General features: G+C 39.6%; 1 protein-coding gene across 2 annotated transcripts; it reads right to left on the bottom strand.

Annotated features, from left to right (window-relative positions):
• Positions 1 to 6,902: 6,902 nt before the first annotated feature.
• Positions 6,903 to 16,772, bottom strand: slc67a1 (solute carrier family 67 member 1). 2 transcript variants are annotated; one of them, XM_005744388.1, is made up of 11 exons: positions 16,616 to 16,772; positions 16,300 to 16,477; positions 12,861 to 12,958; positions 12,603 to 12,748; positions 12,320 to 12,452; positions 11,983 to 12,095; positions 11,128 to 11,238; positions 9,554 to 9,654; positions 8,797 to 8,898; positions 7,404 to 7,524; positions 6,903 to 7,145 (listed from the first exon to the last, which is right to left on the bottom strand). In XM_005744388.1, exons 2-11 carry the CDS (start codon positions 16,453 to 16,455, stop codon positions 6,958 to 6,960), a joined length of 1,269 nt encoding a protein of 422 aa, XP_005744445.1. In that variant the 5' UTR covers positions 16,456 to 16,477; positions 16,616 to 16,772; the 3' UTR covers positions 6,903 to 6,957. The 2 variants fall into 2 exon arrangements, with proteins under 2 accessions (XP_005744445.1, XP_005744444.1); XM_005744387.1 differs by having other exon boundaries at positions 16,300 to 16,772.
• Positions 16,773 to 17,942: the final 1,170 nt, after the last annotated feature.

The raw sequence follows: 17,942 nt of genomic DNA, 5'->3' as shown, positions 1-17,942 counted from the left end.
AGTCAAAGACCTAATTTACTTCAACCACTGCTTCTGCTGCTGTGGATTAAGGCAGATGACTTTAGATGAGATTAGGACCCCCGTGGAAATGCAGAGGAAACAAGAAGCTTACAGCAAATGAGGCAACTTAACTGACCATTGCAATATTTTGTGAAGTTAACAATACAATGCCACTACTTTGTTTTACAAAATGAAAGTGAGTTGTACTTTCTAAAAGGCATGTCAGAGAGAGAAAAAATGTGCGCAAATTATCACAAAATCAGGAGACAGATGCAGACTTTTCAATTTCAGAAAATTCAACACTGTGGCATTTATACAATGAGTCATACCGGGGGGTACATTTTTGTGTCACCTGGTTATCATGCCCTTTTTTGACTGTACAAAAATGTTAGGGTGATAGTTTATGTTCTGTTAATGTGGTTTACTTTTTTTTGATCTGGAAAGTTGAGTTCAGGTATGTATTGTTTCCAGATGCTCATGAAGAAAAAACAGAATTATTTACAGTTTTTTGCTGTTAAAGAACAAACGAGCTATTCATATTATCATTTGAATCACATTATTTTTGTGTTTGCAGTTGGCATGAATTCACAGTACAGTAAGTGTTTACTGTACGTCTGGTGTTAACAATGGATCCAATGGGGCTCTTATACCCGCCCACTGCCCATTAACCCTTCCCCAACCCTCAGGCTCATCTACTGACTGCTGACACAGCCATTACTCACCAGTTTAAAGCAGCTCTTTGGCTGCGTAGCTCAGCAGGCTTGGTGAGATTTTGGGGACGAGGGTGCTGCATGATCGTTTGGGAGGAGGTGGCTCACTGCAAAGGGTCAAGCTGATGGGTAGCTGGGATTACCACTGACACACCATCTGTCACCCAAATGTTGTGATAATCAGAGTGAGGAAATCAGTACCCTGACTAAATATCATAGACATGTAAGCTCTTTTTACCTAGAGTAAAGGCCAATTTTCACAGTGCCTTGCTGATGCGCAGAAGGAACACGGCTGATAACTGATTCTCAGAATTGTTAGAACTTTATCCTATCCTGAATTTTGAAATGGACCCATCCAGCTACAGTAAATCCCAGATAAATCCAGCAATAACTTCAATTGTTTCTGCTGTATTAAGAACTCAAAATACCCACACAACATGTCATTACATCATACAGGATAGTCTAAACAATATGACCAATAATGGTCAGATTTATCTCTGGAGAACACAGATGCTGCTCTGTATGAGTCATCCAAACAACATCCAAACAAAGCTTATGGCTGGAAATTCAAACAGACGCACATGTTTCCCGCTTTTAACTCCTGCACCATATTGTTATCTAATCGGCTCTGCTGTAATTAAAATTCAATCAACATCCTGTCTTTTAGACATATTACCTTCAAACATTCAAATCTCCAACTCTTAATCCTAAAGACAACAAAGACTTTTCATGCAGCCACATGTGTCATAAAGAAGCCTTTTGTGTTATGCCATATTAGCTTCTATGTAACCAATATGGTCTTCCACAAGCAGAGGATGGGAGATCCTGGCTGATGTAGCAAGAGGCGACAATCCTCTGAGGTCAGTGCAGTGGGCATTTATTGTTCTGTTGTTGAATGTGATGCTTCCGAGAGGCGTCAGTGGAGGATTAGCGATCGCTGGCACATGTCAGGGAGTGAGAGTGTGGACCAGAGCGTGCAGGACAGGCCAGGCGTCATGGGGCTCTGAGCCTCCTGACACAAGGCTGAGCATGCTCTTCACTGAGGAGGGGGCAGCTTGTCTTCAAATGTGTGAAACAACACACACCCTGGACTTTTTCCACTTCTCACAATCTCATGAAAGCAACTGAAATGACTCTGAAAATAGAGCAAATGATAGCTGGTCAGTGCACATTTGATATTTACTCCAGAGAAAACAGAACAGAATGAAACACAAAAGGGAATAAACTAAATAGTACTTAATCAAGGAACTGAGAATGCCGGGAGATAAAGGACAAATATAAATAATACAACCAATGATTAAAAGAAGCAAAACCCAAACAGTCCAAAGCCCATGGCACCATGAAGGTCCAGGATGTACCCTGCTTCTCACCCTGTGGCAGCTGGGATAGGACCACATCACCACTACCCTGAACTGGATAAGTAGGGACAAAATAGATAGATGGATGGTAACTAATAGTATTCGTCCATTTTTATTCAACTTCACTGATTCTGTAGTTTAAGTCTACCTGCTACACAATGATCTCATAATCTGCTGAAACCCTTTAGAAATTGCATTATTGCCATTTCATGCATTATATGTATATATCACATGTCTGTCTGAAAACAAAAATTAAATATAAATAAATATTTTAATTTTAACTTCATAGGCCTGACACAATTAGAAAAAAAAACTCCTTTCTTCATCTTGGAATTGCACAGCCAGTGTCCTCAGCCGTTTACAACAAAGTCAAGCCGCTGCCGTGTAATCAGAACGGGAACTCGAGCTGTCCCTCACCAGGTCGCTGTGGCCCCACTCATTATCTTATCACCTATTGTAACCCACTGTAATTCCCCTGCTCATGATTGATGATGTCGCTGTCTGATTACACCAAGACAAAAAACCCCTAAGATCACCTTTCACTCCAGTGGCCAACTCCAAGAGTTCCATGAGGTCTGCTGGAAGGATGATGGACCAGGAGCTGTGCAGCCATGTTGAGCTTCTGTCATGTACACATCAGGTTTTTATAAACTCTGAACAAGAATCAGCACTCTGCTGTAAAACAGTTCATGACATTCTTTTACCGACGTAATTAAAGACTATTACCTAATGGACAAAAGTCGCACTGACTTGGGGTGAAAGTAATTACATTTTGGTTAGACTGTCTCATGTTTGATTGATATGGATGGTAATTTTCTAGATGTACCTCACAAGACACTGATCAGTGTGCTTCTGATAAGGAGCACCGTGTGGTGCTGCACAGAATGAAGTAAGAAAGCCTCGGTATAAAACATTTAGACTGAAGGCTTCTCTGCTACAGATCATGTCCCTGGCCTGCCTCGAACAAATCAGATAGGTAACCTGTGCTCTTTTTAAAAGAGACAGTGAGCCTCATCTCTCCATGCGGCAGGTGGAGACAGATGCCTCATTATCTATACCACAGGGGACAAAACAAGCCTGGGACCTGACGCCCCCCCCCCCCACTGGCATTTAGTTTCCAGTGCGCTGACACAAGGAAACCCTGGACCATCGCCGGGCAGCGCTCATCTCTGACCTCAGTGAGTGTAGGTCGCTCGCAGAGTCACATTAAACTTTCAGAGGACCCAAAGGTCCCCATCAGGAGTGTTAACAGCAGCATTGTCCCAGGTCCCCCTGACTCAAATGGCCAAGTGTAACAAGGCACCCCCTCCAGTGGTCAGGACTGCATCACCCCCCCCCCGGCCTGGGTCCGTATACAGTGACACCCTTCAGCTCCATCTGCAGCTCCTTTGACTCACATAAAGCGGCAGAGACAGGAGATTCAAGAGCATGCTATGTTACTTATAACATGTATGTAACTTTGTAATTTTAACATGTTGTCGCCTCTTGGCCAGGACTCCCTTGAAAAAGAGGTTTTTAATCTCAATGGGACTTTTCCTGGTAAAATAAAGGTTAATAATAATAATGCTCCTTGTGTTTTACGAGCTGCACTGACACTCTACACCTATGGAAGACATTTGATGGCTTGGACTCCAGCGAGTAATGAGTGAGGGCAGGTGTGGGATCAGCCTGAAAAGATAGAATTCACACTGAGGCAGCTGATCACATTAAAGGTGAGGTTCACCTGAGCAGGGTGCCAACTAAAACTTATTAAACACATCCTTCCTATCTTCTCGCTTTGGCTTTTGGGGGTTTTACTTTAATCATCATTTAAAAGGTGTTTTCTAAACACCCTTGTAAGTAAATGCAGTTTTAATCTAGATTTTTTATTTAAAACACCTGCTCCAGATTTTATGACATCACTCCAACATGCAGCAGCTTGACAGCCAGAGGAAGCAGACTACTGTCCACACTGTGATGAAGGTTTTATTTATCCCTCTCAGAGTATGGAAATTTTTTATGTGAGCTATTTTTTTGATACAAATACTTTTTTTTTAATTCACTTTTTATTTAACTCCAGACTTATTCACTCATCCAAATCACTCCAGACTGATCTGAGCTGCACAGAATAGCCAACTCTGGCAAAGGCAGTCCTCACAAATGTCACTCAATCCACAGATGCACGTATTCGGTTTTCTTTGCTCTTTCTTCATGAAATGTTGAATAAAAGAAATGTATTTGGAACATGTCTGCAACACTATGCAAAAATTATTTTTGCATGCACTTTACATGAATGTTTGATTAAAGTTAATGATTTTAATAATAAAAGATAGACAATACCATTATGAAAACACCAATTCAGAAACTTCCTGATTAAATTTGATTAAAATTTTTTTACAAATCCCCATTGAAGTATATTTCTTCTCCATAATATGCATATTTCCTCTACCATCACACAGCTTATATAAACAACATGAAGGAAGAGAAAAAAATCTCTTCCTTCATGTAGTTATTATGAACTGTGTGAAGGACGAAGCCTGGACTGATTTTGATTTTAAGATTATATTTCAACATTTTTTTTTTTAACCAGATTTCTGATTTCGTTTTAAAGTTCAGGCCAAAGTAGATTTGTTCTTCGTGTTTCTTTAAGCATGGACAAAGAATTCACTTTAATTCAGTATATTAATATAACGCCACACTAACAGCTGTCTCAAGGTTCTTTATATTGCAGAGTAAAGATCTTACATTGTTAGACAGAAACCCTCCAAATCAGAGCAAGCCCTTGGCAGCAGTGGGACAGAAAAACTCCCTTTCAACAGGAAGAAACCTCCAGCAAAACCACGCTCAAGGAGGGTGTGATGGGTTGGAAGGATTTGGTTTTTCCTTTGGAATATCCAGGAACTCATATCGGCCTGTGTCATATTATTGAATTATCCTCAAGAAAGGCTGTTCTGACCTTTTGTTGAGTGTTTTTATCACCAGGTGCAGAGATTTGGCTATGGCCAGTTTTTATTTTTATACATTTGTGGTTTGTTTACTCTCTGAATTAAGTTCTCTCAGCATTTGCTTAAATGATTTCTTAAATTTTCTTTTATCTTAAGTCGAAACGTCAGGACAAGGAAGCCTATAAGAATACATGTAGTAAAAACTACATTTCTACCGGTACGCCGTGTGGAAGACCTCTCTGCCGCTAGCTCAGTGATGCGAGCTCTGAACATTTCTACAATTGCTTCATCTACAGCAGCCTGTCATTGAGCCAAGCTGTTATAGGCATTTCGACTTCCTTTTAAACACCTTCTTGCTAATTTCTTTGATCTTCATTAAGGCAGAGGACAGCTTTCAAGCACTTTCAGCCCCTCCATCAACTGCTTCATCAGACACTCTGTGTGGGTAGTCCATTCCTGCTAGCTCCAGTACTTGATACCATGAACAGGCTGACATATGCTGGAAATTTAATCTTAATCTTTAATCCTAATCTTTATTGTGACTCTGTTTACTACAATTACACCTGAGTCACCTGGTGTATAAACAAGAATCCCTATTCACACTGCGCTGTGTGATCTAGAGAGAGCAAGATACACACACAATCATGTATTTTGTGTTCATCTGGACTGCTTAGTTTGTATAAGGAGAAACTCTACTGGTGACACTGATGTCACTTACACAGCACACAGCTGGATGCTAAAAATGCTAAACCAAAACTGATCTGTGTTTCTAAACTGTATAAGAAATATACAAGAAATAAATAAAGAGTTAATGAATGCTTTAGGTCTGAAATATTCAATAATTTTAAATACAGCAGGTAAAATTAGTTTTGAACACGTCACCAGTTTTCTAAGTAGATGTATTTCTAAATGTGCTATCGAGATGAACTTCTCACCAGATGTCGGTAACATCCCATCCAATCCACACATGCAAAGAAATCAAACCTATATTTAATATTTTCAATACTTTTGAAAAGTATTGAAAATATACTTTTCAAAAGTTAAAGTGAACAAAGGTAAGCAAAATCAGAGGACACTAGTTAAGCTCTGTAAATGTATTTTAGTTACTTAATTACAGTTGGTGGTTACTGGATATTGGGGGCACTTAAGACTTTTTGTGGGTTGCCAAAATACCCAGAAACGCTCCAGCGACTTTATATACATCACATGTTTAACATGAGGTGAAACAGAACAAAAAAGGTTTGGTAACCACTGGTTTAATCTTTAACATGTTGTATTTTATCAGTTCACTTTTTTTCACCACATCATTCTAAACCTAAATATGAACAAGTAAATAAAAGTAGTTTACTTACAGTGGTGAGTTGAAGCCTGGCTGGGTGATACTAAGGGTGTACCAGGACAGCACTGGCATCAAAGTCTCTGAACTATTCTGGCAATTATTATTATTAAATTTGCTTTTTTTCCCCCTCACACATTTATTTATATGAAAGTTTACAGCCATTAAAAAGCATGGTTAAGATTGGTCCTTTTCAGTGCAAAGGCAAGTCTACAGTGCATTCCTGACTTTAAATTTATATAGAAAAAACAAAAGCATTTCCAAAAGTTTAATGCAAAACAATAACTTAAGAAAATTAACTTTTATTCTAAATTGTAGTAGCAATGGAGTTGGCCCTGTTTTCAATCATAATCAAACTGATTAAACTCTGATGTTTATGTGAACAACGAGCCAATAAAACCATCAGCCAGTAAAATAGAGGATTTGGTGCCATCTAGTGATCTGACACTGAATCAACAGAAACTTGAACAGCACAAAATCTGGAATAATGGGATATGATCTAATTATGGCAGTTACTAAAAAAAGGGAAATATGTGTGTATATGATGCTTGTTTTTAAAATCAACAGCTGATTTCCATCTCCTCTCCTTTTTTGAGTTTTTGAACAAGTGAGACAAAAAGACAGAGGTGTCACTTTCGCTGCTCGGCTGTCTTGTTGAGTCGTCGCTGTAGCAGGTAGACAAACACAGCAATATTCACGAAAAACTGGATTAAACCTATAGAGGAAATGCCGTAGTTCACATACAGGAAGCCCCCTATAGTAGGTCCAACTGTGCGAAGCAGAGATTGAACAGATGCGCACAGTCCCAGCATTGTGCCTGCAAATGAGAACAAGATTAAAACTGGCAATAATTCTTTACACTATTTCACAATAGGTTCACCTGTAGTTTTCTAAACCATTTTATTTGATATTATTACATTTTATCTTGGAATGCTGGAGTGTCTTTGCTTCTTTAAGTTTAAAGCAGCTTTATTCAAATGCAGTCACACATCAAGTGATCTAAAATAAAGCTTTTTAAAAGTAGAGCCTGTCAAACACCATCTGGTTGTAATAAAGTAAAGCGGGATGGTCTCACCTGTGTCAGAGGACGGTACACTCTTGGTGAGCATGCTGTCTGTGATGGCATTAAACACACTGAGAGAAAACATCATCGGGAGGATGTTAAAGCAGAACTGCCACACATTCTGTATATATGCCTGTACAGAGAAATATCAGAAATAAACAGTTTTCAGCAAGGGGTTCAATGGCACATTATATTCATTGCTAGGTAATTATGTTTAATAGGGGTTGCTGTCACAACGAGTCCAAAGAAATGCCTGCAGCAGAACTCTAATGGGCTGTGCTATTGATTAAGTTTTTGCTCTGGATTTCTATGAGGATTTTTTTTTTACCCATATTGTTCATATTGTTTCCTGCCCTCCTTTTAACTGTTTCTTTTTATTCTGTCTTATACTATTGCTCTGACCAACTTTGAAGGACTTTGGTCAACTTTGGTGTATTATTATGTGCTATAGAAATAAATTTTGATTTGATTTGATGACACTCCCCAATTCAGCTGTGAATCCAAATATCTGTCTTAAGGGGCTTTGGCAGTGTGGCAAAGGGGTTAACTGATAGTGAGGCCTGTTAGGGGCAGCACCATGTACGAAACATGTAAATGTGGCTGTTAGCATATTGATGTATCAATTCAAAGCTCTGCTATGAATTGATACAGTTTTACGCCCCAGTCACAACTGGTGGTTACCAACCACTTGGCAACCACCAGTTGTTGGGGAAAATTGAGTATTTCTCAACTAGTTGTGAGTGGTTCACAGTCCATTGGAAGTCCCAGCCATGCAGGCCTAAAGCAGTCACCGAGCACTTGATATCCTCTGGTCACCGAACGCTCTCCATTTAATGTTTGCGACGGACATTTTCACCTTTCACTTTTTCAAGTTAATTAGTTGACATTCCTTCCATGCAAACTATGAGTGGCCGCAGTACTCTAGCAGCAACCAAACCAATCACAAAGAGGTTTCGGCTGCAGCAACCTGTTTGTGACGGATTTCACCCGGTGCCAACCAGCAATCTCAAGCTGTTGAACAAGCTCTTGGGCTCTTATCTGAGCTGCTAAACACCAAGAAACATGAACACATTCATGATAATAAAACAAACAAAAAATACCCTAACAAATTCACACTTGTATACAGGTGAACAAGTATTCAAATAAGTACAAGCACAATATCACAGAAGTTCAATACCAAGCAATAGTAAAAGTTGTAGTAAGATTTACTATAAAAAAAAACAAAAAACCTCATGGTAAAAAAAAAGGGGGGTTAAAACTTTTCATTTTATTTGCATCAAACAATGGAAACATTTTTTTTTTCAACAAGCTAAGACAAGAGTTTTGCTTCTTAAAAAGAAAAGCTATGAAGTACTTGAGTGAATACTTTCTCTCTAAGGGGTGTGTGCTTATGTTTTGTGCATACCTGAGCCAGTCCCACAAAAGAGGACACTCCAATGGATAGAAGCAGCAATGAATTGTCAGAGTATCTTGCCGTAAGCCGACCGATCACTCCTCCTTGAATAACCTGAACAAACATCTGGGTTTTACTCATTTCATCTTGCAGTCTGGTATAAGCTTAAGCTCAACCCCCCAACATATCACATACAGTCCATTTGAAAAGTTTTCAGATCCTTTAGAGTTTTCTACAAAAAAAATAAAAAGTGAATCTTTTAGTCAGTGACCACTGGCTTCTTGGTAATCTCTCTGACAAAGACCAGACTACTTAGCTTAGCTATATTGGAATATCTTGGACGACTGTTGGTGGTTCCAAAAGTTCCCCATCTGACAATAAGAGGCTATCACAGGTTGGGTTTTTTTAGTCTGACAACTGCAAGACCTTAAACAGATCTGTAAGTAACTTTCCTAATTCATGAATTCAACTAATCACAGGTCTAATGAAGTTATTGAAGCATATTGGGGACTGTTGTTTCATGTAGGAACCATCAGAGCTCAACCCCAAGTGCGAGCAAGGATACGTCTGCAAACACTGTGTTTTATTCTTTCAGTTGTTAAAGAAAAAAGAAAAACAAACAAAATACTCCAAAAACCTGTTCCTTAATTTGTCATTTAGTCTAAATTCAACAAGTGAATCATAAGTGAATTTTGGTCTGTAATATAACAAAACGTAGAAAACTTGAAAAGGCTAAAATGCACCAATTCATTTTGGATTTCAGTCTTACCATTTGGACGATGCCAAAATAGGCCATCAGGTAGCCATTCTGCTCAGGTTGCAGCTTAAAGAACTCCAGTGCAATGATAGAAAACATCACTTGAAAAATGCCTTCGAGCACAAAACAATTTTGTTAGATTTACATATGATTTATGATGACACCATCAAAGTTGGCTTTGTGTCTCTTTGTGGCAATTTAATTTTCTGTTTGCAAAATGTTTTCAGGGCTGCTTAAATGTCCTGTATTTATATAGCGCTTTTACTAGTCCCTAAGGACCCCAAAGCGCTTTACATATCCAGTCATCCACCCATTCACGCACACATTCACACACTGGTGATGGCAAGCTACATTGTAGCCACAGCCGCCCTGGGGCGCACTGACAGAGGCGAGGCTGCCGGACACTGGCGCCACCGGGCCCTCTGACCACCACCAGTAGGCAACGGGTGAAGTGTCTTGCCCAAGGACACAACGACCAAGACTGTCCGAGCCGGGGCTCGAACCGGCAACCTTCCGATTACAAGGCGAACTCCCAACTCTTGAGCCACGATCGCTTAACTTCAGTGCTGGCCTAATATGCTGATTTACAATGTTACAGTTGTATTCAAAGGAGCTTGCAAAGAAAAGCGTCTGGACTTCTTTAAGTTGCTTGAAGACGTTTCACCTTTCATCCGAGAAGCTACACCTTGGCTCAAGATACGCCTTGGCTCAGGCGATTAGAGGATCATCAGGGGGTCCTTTTGTCCCTCTGTGGGGGGATACTCCCACTAGGTTTAAATCTGGGACTCCCCACCATTTGACGCTTCTCGGATGAGAGGTGAAACGTCTTCAAGCAACTTAAAGAAGTCCAGACGCTTTTCTTTGCAAGCTCCTTAGATTACGATGACCTGGATGACTGAGAACCTTCACAGACATGTTACAGTTGTATTTATCTTGAAGTTATTCTTGGTGCCATTTGTCTAAAGCCTGCTCCTGTAAGGCCAACTTCCCTTTACACAAACTTGCTTCCAATTGGCTGCTCCTTGCAATTCCAGAAGGTCCAGTTGGGGCTTCTGTGTACTCTGCCTTGTTCTCAAATTATCGTGTTCACAAGGTTTTCACAAAACTTCAGGATTCAAACTCATCAGAACCTTTTAGTAGAAACACCTATGGTATCAATTTGAAACTCCTATGTTGCCTTTTTCTCGAGTTATCGCATTCACAAATCTGGGGGTCCATGCTGCCCACCTGCCTGCCCAGCAGGGTGATGACGAACCCCCATCGAGCCTTTTATAGCTGAGCCATCACAAGAGTATGAAGCCTGAACATTTGGCTCACAGATGTTTGACCAGAATTATTTAAAATTTTGTCCTGGTTTAACATGAGCATCCACAAATTTAGCTACATATTCATACCCATTTTAATACACATAAATGTAAATGAGCCCAATCAGAACATATCACCATAGGTAACCTCCAAAAACAAAATGGCAAAAAAGAAAAACATTTAAAGAGTGTGTAACTTAAACACAGTGATATTAGGAAGAGACACAACATTTGTATATTGCAAAGGCTTAAACCAAAACATCTTCACACTTCAAGTCTCACCTGATGGCAAACCTGCAACTATCTTGATAATGAAAGTCTGCATCACTGTTGGAAACTTCATCAGCCTCGTAATCTCACTCAGATTGAATACTGACTTTCTTCTGTTGTCATCTGAAGTAAAATCAAAGTGCAAGAGGTACAATTACCATCTCATTATGTGTTTCTACCAATAAGTCAAGGTAGGATAACATGTATGTAGAGAAGTTCCAGGGAAATTTCAGTGCTGCTCTCGAATGAAAGGTGAAATGTCTTCTAGCAACTTAAAGAAGTCCAGACAGTTTTCTTTGCAAACTCCTTTGACTACGATGACCTGGATGACTGAGAACCTTTACAGACATTCCATACCATGGCTTTGGATTATTTGCAACCAAAAGGTGACTCTCTCCAAACATCTCTAAAAATATAGATGTATTACCTTTTTTCTTTTTAAAATACACCTATATGGAAAAGAATGGCCCACTGCAATTTTAAGCACATTTGAGTATGTAATTATGGAAGATGATACAGTAACACAACATCAGAGACTCAGTGGTATTCTGATAATAATCTACCTGGATTATTACATGGAATTTTAAAGACTGGCATCAACGGTTTGCTATGAGATGATCCAAAATGTGAAAGAAAGAAAAAAAAAGTAAGAGCAGAGTCATGGTTTTTTAAAGAAAAAAATAACAAAAACTATGTTTGAGTGCAGCTGAGAGTGACAAAATCCAGTTGAGTAATTTTTATGTGTGCAATGAAGACAGCTAGATTCAAATTACCAGCTCATCCCTGTTGTTGTGATCATGAAGCCAAGGCCACTTTGTACCTAGACAGCTGAGACCATTAGGTTGAAAAGAAGTAGGTATGTCTTACCTGTAGTGTTGCCTCTGGTTGTTTCAGCTTTTGTATTTTTGGGGATGAACTTTAAAACCAACAGCAAGCTGAAGGCACTCCCTGCAGTACCAAAACATGCAGTAAACTTCTCCCTGAGAAATACAAAGTAAAGGTGCTGTATAGGGGACACTTTTGGTAAACACACACAATGACTGATTTCCATGTTTCATAAAAGCGCAATATTCCAACCTAAGCCAAAATGTCTTCCTAAACCAGAGATGTTTTTTATTTCCTTTGGCTCTGTCAAAGAGTCAATGGTTGCTCAGGTTGGTTTCACACCATTGCTGCTGTTAATGATACACACTGTGACACTAACCCATAGAGTTTGCTCAGCTGTCCGCCTAATGTGGAGCCAACTATCATACCGATGCCAAAACACAGACCAAGCTTGGATAAGGCGTCGGCCCGTTTCTCAGGTTTTGTAAGGTCTGTAACAACCATTTGTGATGCTGCAGACACAGGTGGGACAAAGAAGAAAATCAAGTGAAACTTGATTCAGGATAAATAAAATTAACATTTAGAATAAATCTGAATAAATGTAAAAATAGTTCAGCCACATTGTTAGCAAAGGATAAAAAAACGGTAGATTTGATGCTCACCAGGGAGGACATGCATAAAGACTGTGGGGATTTTATGGATGAACAACATGGCTGGAGTGTCTGCTGTGGCCAGCAGCAGAAAGAAGACAACAGTTGAAGCACATGCCAGGGACAAAGCTGTCCGTGCCCCAAATAGATCTGCAAACCTGCCAAAAAAAAAAAACAGACCCTACAGTCACATTTTTCTACACTGTGTTCCGACTGTTGGCAAACAGTAAAGAGCAATGTCCAAGCAAAAAATAGCGAACAGAAACTCACCTTCCAAACATTGGGCCCCCGAGCAGCTGAATAACTCCAACTGTAGTTTGCAAATAACCAAACCACAACGTGTCGAAGCCGAGCTTCTTTGCCAAATACTATAGAGAGCAACATAAGTAAGTGACCGTTATTTTTTTGTGACAAGTGGTCACAAAACCGAGTAAAATAAATAAGGAAATTAAACACCATAAAAACAATACAAAAACAATTTAAGATCAAAACGAAAATATAAAATCATTAAAAGTATCAAAGAAAAGCCTGATTAAACTAAAAAAAGATTCTTAACTGGTTTTAGAAAGAGTCCACAGAGTCAGCTAAAGTTAATTGTTGCGAGAGACTGCTCTAAATCTCTGCCCTTTTGTATGTGGAATGACCATTAGATTCTGAGCCTGTCATCAAAGCCTACAAGCAGAGGTGTGCTTGGTAGAAGATAAGGCAAACAGTCCGGAGCCTGGCCATTAAGTGCTCTGTATGTGAAAACAAATTGTAGAATCTACTGAGAGCCAGTTTAAAGAATATAAAATGGTAGTGATTTGAGCTCGGCTGCTGAATGTGTTAATAGTCTTATTACAGTTCCCTTGCTTTATTGCTTTCGAAAGACATTAATGAGAATTTACCCAAGCCAGAAAACAAGGCATTACAGTAATCTAAGTGCAATGATGCAAATGCATCACTAATTTTCTCCAGATCCACCAAAGAGACCATATGTTGCAATTCAGAAATGTTACATAAATTAGAAAAAAAACAGGAAAAAGACTCTCCTGGTAAGATAGACTTTACTGCCAAAACCCAGAGAAGAATCAAATATTACACCAAGACTTTAAACACTGGATTTAACTGCTGAACAAAATGAACTAAGACCAGTTTAAGACGAGGTCATTGTTAGAGAACCAATCACTAAACAGTGGACTATCCAGCTGTTGGACCTTAAAAGACATGTACAACTGAATGTCATTAGCATAGAAGTGATAATGAGTGTCAGAAAATAACTTGTGTCTTGACAGACACAATAAAAGTACATCCTTGTTTATGCCAGTCAAGAGTTCGCATTCAAGGCCTTCCTTTTTTTTTTTTTTATTGATTCATAAACTTTAGAAGAACTGTGAACTAATACCCAGCCAACATACCAAGGCCAACATTGGTTAGATGTGGATGAACTGTGGGGGTGTGTGGGCAGGGCAAACCCACAGTCATCCCACCCAAGACCCAAGTGGGTGTGCTCACACAGGAACCACAGCAGTTTTGCCCTTTAGGGCCGCTGTATGGGTTTTCTAAGGGTAAGTTCACTTTCTGTATTGATGTTGTGGGGCAAATTTGCTACTGCTAGAAATGTGCTTAAGTCGGACAGCAGGGCCAACCCCTAAGATCAGCGGGACCTTCATTTCTTTTCTATAGAACCATGAGCCAAAACACATCGCACTTCTGCAATGATAGTTTGGAAAAAAAATAATTTAAAAAGCAGAGAACTCCAAAAGCACCCAACCTAAACCCTACTGAAGCTGTTTTCACACATTAACTTAAGTTTTTTGAAAAATTTTGTCAGAAGCGTTTGTAGCACACAACATCACTACTGTACATATATCAGTTTGGGCGAGAGGACTGGGAGTGTGCAGGACACAAGACGAACACTTGTTTTCTCATTAGGGTAAATTGGCACAATATGATAGGGAGTATCTAATTTAATCTTGGCATTGTCACATGCACCTTTATCAGATTAAGAGAAAGGTTCAGAACTGCATTTGAGCAAATTGCTTCAGATAGTTTGGGATAAGCATGTCCTTGGAGTGAGGGTAAAGTACCCAAGACATGCTCAGCATATGTAGGAATTATTTCAAGACGGCTCAAGGTAACCTCATGAACACCCACAGCCATTATCACAGAAGTGGCTCCTTTGTCTAAACATTGTGCAAATATTTTTCACTTTGAAACACATTGGCTGGTTTGCTTGCCTAGTTCTGTGTAGGTTATCTCACAATTTAAATGGACTGTTTTGCTGTACAATGCAGAAACACTGTCACTGTGGCACTCACCTGGCCCGAGGTAGAGCTGCTATCAGTTCAAACTCTAACTTCTTTTTATAGGATATCTTTAGCAGCAGAGTCATGTCATGTAAAATGGAAAGTGGTGACAGAAAAAGAGCTAAATGCCAGGTGAATCAATTTGATTTAAATGGGTTGCATTGTGTTGCAGGTGAACATTGGCCTTATTTGAGGAAGGTGGTGCTGCTGGTGTTAGAGTTGGTGGAGGTATTTGGTGGCAGCAATGAGTGTCCTGCTATGCCTTTTTGTTTCATCATATCTCAGCTTTGAGTTCAAAGTTGGGAAGATTTTACGTCACAGAATGAGAAGTTTTAGAGTCACTTATGTTTACTGCACTATGACTAGACTATGACTAAATGATGTGTTAGCTTATATTTTTAGAATATTATGAAATTTAAAATTCTGCCAGTTTCCTGCTGCTTCTTTTCCAAAATCCTTAATTTACATTTTAAAACATGATTATTTCCATTATGCCACATACATGTAGTTCTATTTAATCTATCACATTTAAAAGCTTATAGTTAAAAGGCGTTTTGATGCTTCCAATCATGTAATTTTGACTCCTGTTTCATGTGTGATAAGTGTGCCAAAAACTACAAATTTGTGCCCCTGGAAAGACAATAAAACATTAACTCATGTACAAGTGGCCTTTCTATGTGGAGCTTGCATGTTCTCCCTGTGTTTTCTTTCTAGCTTCCTTCAACAGTCCAAAGAAATGCATGGGGTTCGGTTAACTGGTGATTCTAAATTTGCCACAGCTGTGAATGTGAGTGACCCAAATTAGAATAACTGGAAGAAAATACATGGGTAGTATTCGATAATGCATTTCTATACTGCAGATTTGTTTTGTGTATCCAAATGTGTTGACTAACTTTATGTTTTCGATCACTGCAGTGGAACTAAATTTTCAATATCTGTTCTTAAGTATGAAATTTAGTAAAGATCCTAAGATTTAGCAATACAATACAACACTTTGCTACATGTACATACTGGCATAGTTCTCATCCATACAAAGTATAAATACTGCCTATGTTCCTGAACAGCCACATCTGCTGCTTTAACAAAGTGAATTTCACAAGTCTGGGACTAATAAATGTCATCTTATCCTATCTTATCTTGTCACAGTGATTAAGCACATTTCAAAGCAGGATGCTTCACTGTGTGTCACTGATATTCAGTGATATGAATACCCCTTCTCCAGTGTTTACTATAAGTGTATGTAATAGCTACTGTTAGTGTTTCATATAAGACCAGTGGTCATTCTTGCACTCTTAATTAAAACGAGATTTTCAGCCATAGCATTATCAACGTCAGTAAATCCAGCCTCAATCATAACTGTGCGCACTAAAGGGAATATAGGGACATTTCAGCTTCTTCTTCTTCTCGTGTCATATACTCACAGGGGTTACTGAGAACTGTAAAAACATCCATGTGATATCCAAAGCGGCGATGAGATACACAGCGTAAATTGTTGTCATCCTCTGTGAATCGTCTGCGACATTTGAGGAAACAGAAGCTTTGTCCGTTTCCTCGTTTCTTTCACCTCTTCGACTCATTTTTGTTCCTTGCTGACAACAGCTGTAAAAAAACCTTAATGTGTACTCTCTTCAACAAAAGTAAACTGGCAGACAAAAACGTCATTTGATCTAGCGACCTCTTGCACAAATTGTTAGCCAACCGGTACTCTGGTTGTACTTTGGAACATAAAGGCGTTACCAAGTTTGACGTTAGTCGGTTATGAAGATAGTTTCCGGTCTTTACACTGTTTGGTCATCGGTACAGGCGGACCTATCGCTGTCTTTATCTACGTATCAGCCAGAGCAGCTGCAAAAAAACCCAGCAATGGGCACGTAAACTTCTATGAAAGAAAATCCTCAGGAAGTGATGCTTTCAGGAACTCCTTCTAGGCTCGTACATTAAAGCATTTTCGAGATCTGTCATTTTCCCTGTCTCGTTTCGAGCATAACATTGATGTTGTTTTTTTAATATGATACAAAACAACATATCACATGTCAACACTGTAAGATCTTTTTTATTGAAAAATATATATTTGGGTTAATTTGTTTCTCGCTTTTTATAGCATTAGAGTTATTCAACAGTTAAGAGCCTCGTTTTTGTGTTTTATCATTTTATACTGTGCCAGTGTTTCAGTGAGAAACAGGTCTGTTGGAATATCTGCAGAATGGTTTTTGACATTCTCTTGTTAAAATTTGTGGAAATTGAGCTCCCAGTGCCATTCAAATGTGTTGTTTTATACATCACTGAGTTTGAAGTGGGAGGTGTGGTGTATTCATAATTGTCTCTGGTACATTTGTTGTATGGGCAGTATGTGTTCGTTGTTTGATTGTGTAATTACGCGTTACGCACTGGCAATGCATGCCGGGAGATGGTACGGCGTTGTACTCCTTGTGTCTTTATCTTTGGCACTTTGTTCTCTAGGTGATTGTACGCTAATAACCTATGATAGAAACACGCTCCTGAATCTTCGTTTCTCCTGTTCTCAACGACCGAACTGTTTTGGGACCGCGGGTGATGCCATTCCCCTGATGCCCGTCTCTCCCACTCATCTGACCGACTTACCTCTTCCCATGCCCCGCAGGATACGTCCCAGGAGACGGGGTAGAAGGAGTGGTGTCCGTGTCCGCTTCAAGGCTTATATCAGAGCCATGGCTACGGATTACCCCTCTACTAGCTGTGAATTTTCTCATTTCATCCACCATCTTGGTAGCAGCTTTGCGGCTAAACTGCTCAACCACCGTTGGATATGTCCCGTTGGCCCTCAGTCCTATCCTGCCTGCCCAGTGGCCTTCCACTCTGCTCGTTCTTGGATATCACTGCCTGGCCGTGGTGTTCAACAAAACAACCTCAGTACCCTCAAACGAGCTACTACTAAGGACAGGACTCCTCGGACTCGTATGGCCTTATTTAATGTTAGGTCTCTTTCTAATAAGGCCTTCCTCTTAAATGATTTTTTTCTCTCCTCGGGTCTGGATGTTTTATTTTTGACTGAGACATGGACCTCTCCGGGTGAGTTCATCCCCTT

This window comes from Pundamilia nyererei, unplaced genomic scaffold, assembly GCF_000239375.1.
Source record: "Pundamilia nyererei isolate P.nyererei 1_Seehausen unplaced genomic scaffold, PunNye1.0 scaffold00143, whole genome shotgun sequence".
Classification (NCBI taxonomy): domain Eukaryota; kingdom Metazoa; phylum Chordata; class Actinopteri; order Cichliformes; family Cichlidae; genus Pundamilia; species Pundamilia nyererei.
Note: the sequence above shows the minus strand (reverse complement) of the source record. Positions and strands in the feature narration are given on the sequence as shown.

What these genes read in the sequence shown, in the direction of transcription:
- slc67a1 (XM_005744387.1), bottom strand. Translation starts at nt 16,455, where the DNA reads ATGAGTCGAAGAGGTGAAAGAAACGAGGAAACGGACAAAGCTTCTGTT. An exon ending in TACAGTTCTCAGTAACCCCT is followed by an intron (nt 12,959 to 16,299) that starts GTGAGTATATGA and finishes TGCTCTCTATAG; the next exon opens with TATTTGGCAAAGAAGCTCGG. An exon ending in AGTTGCAGGTTTGCCATCAG is followed by an intron (nt 9,655 to 11,127) that starts GTGAGACTTGAA and finishes TTGTGCTCGAAG; the next exon opens with GCATTTTTCAAGTGATGTTT.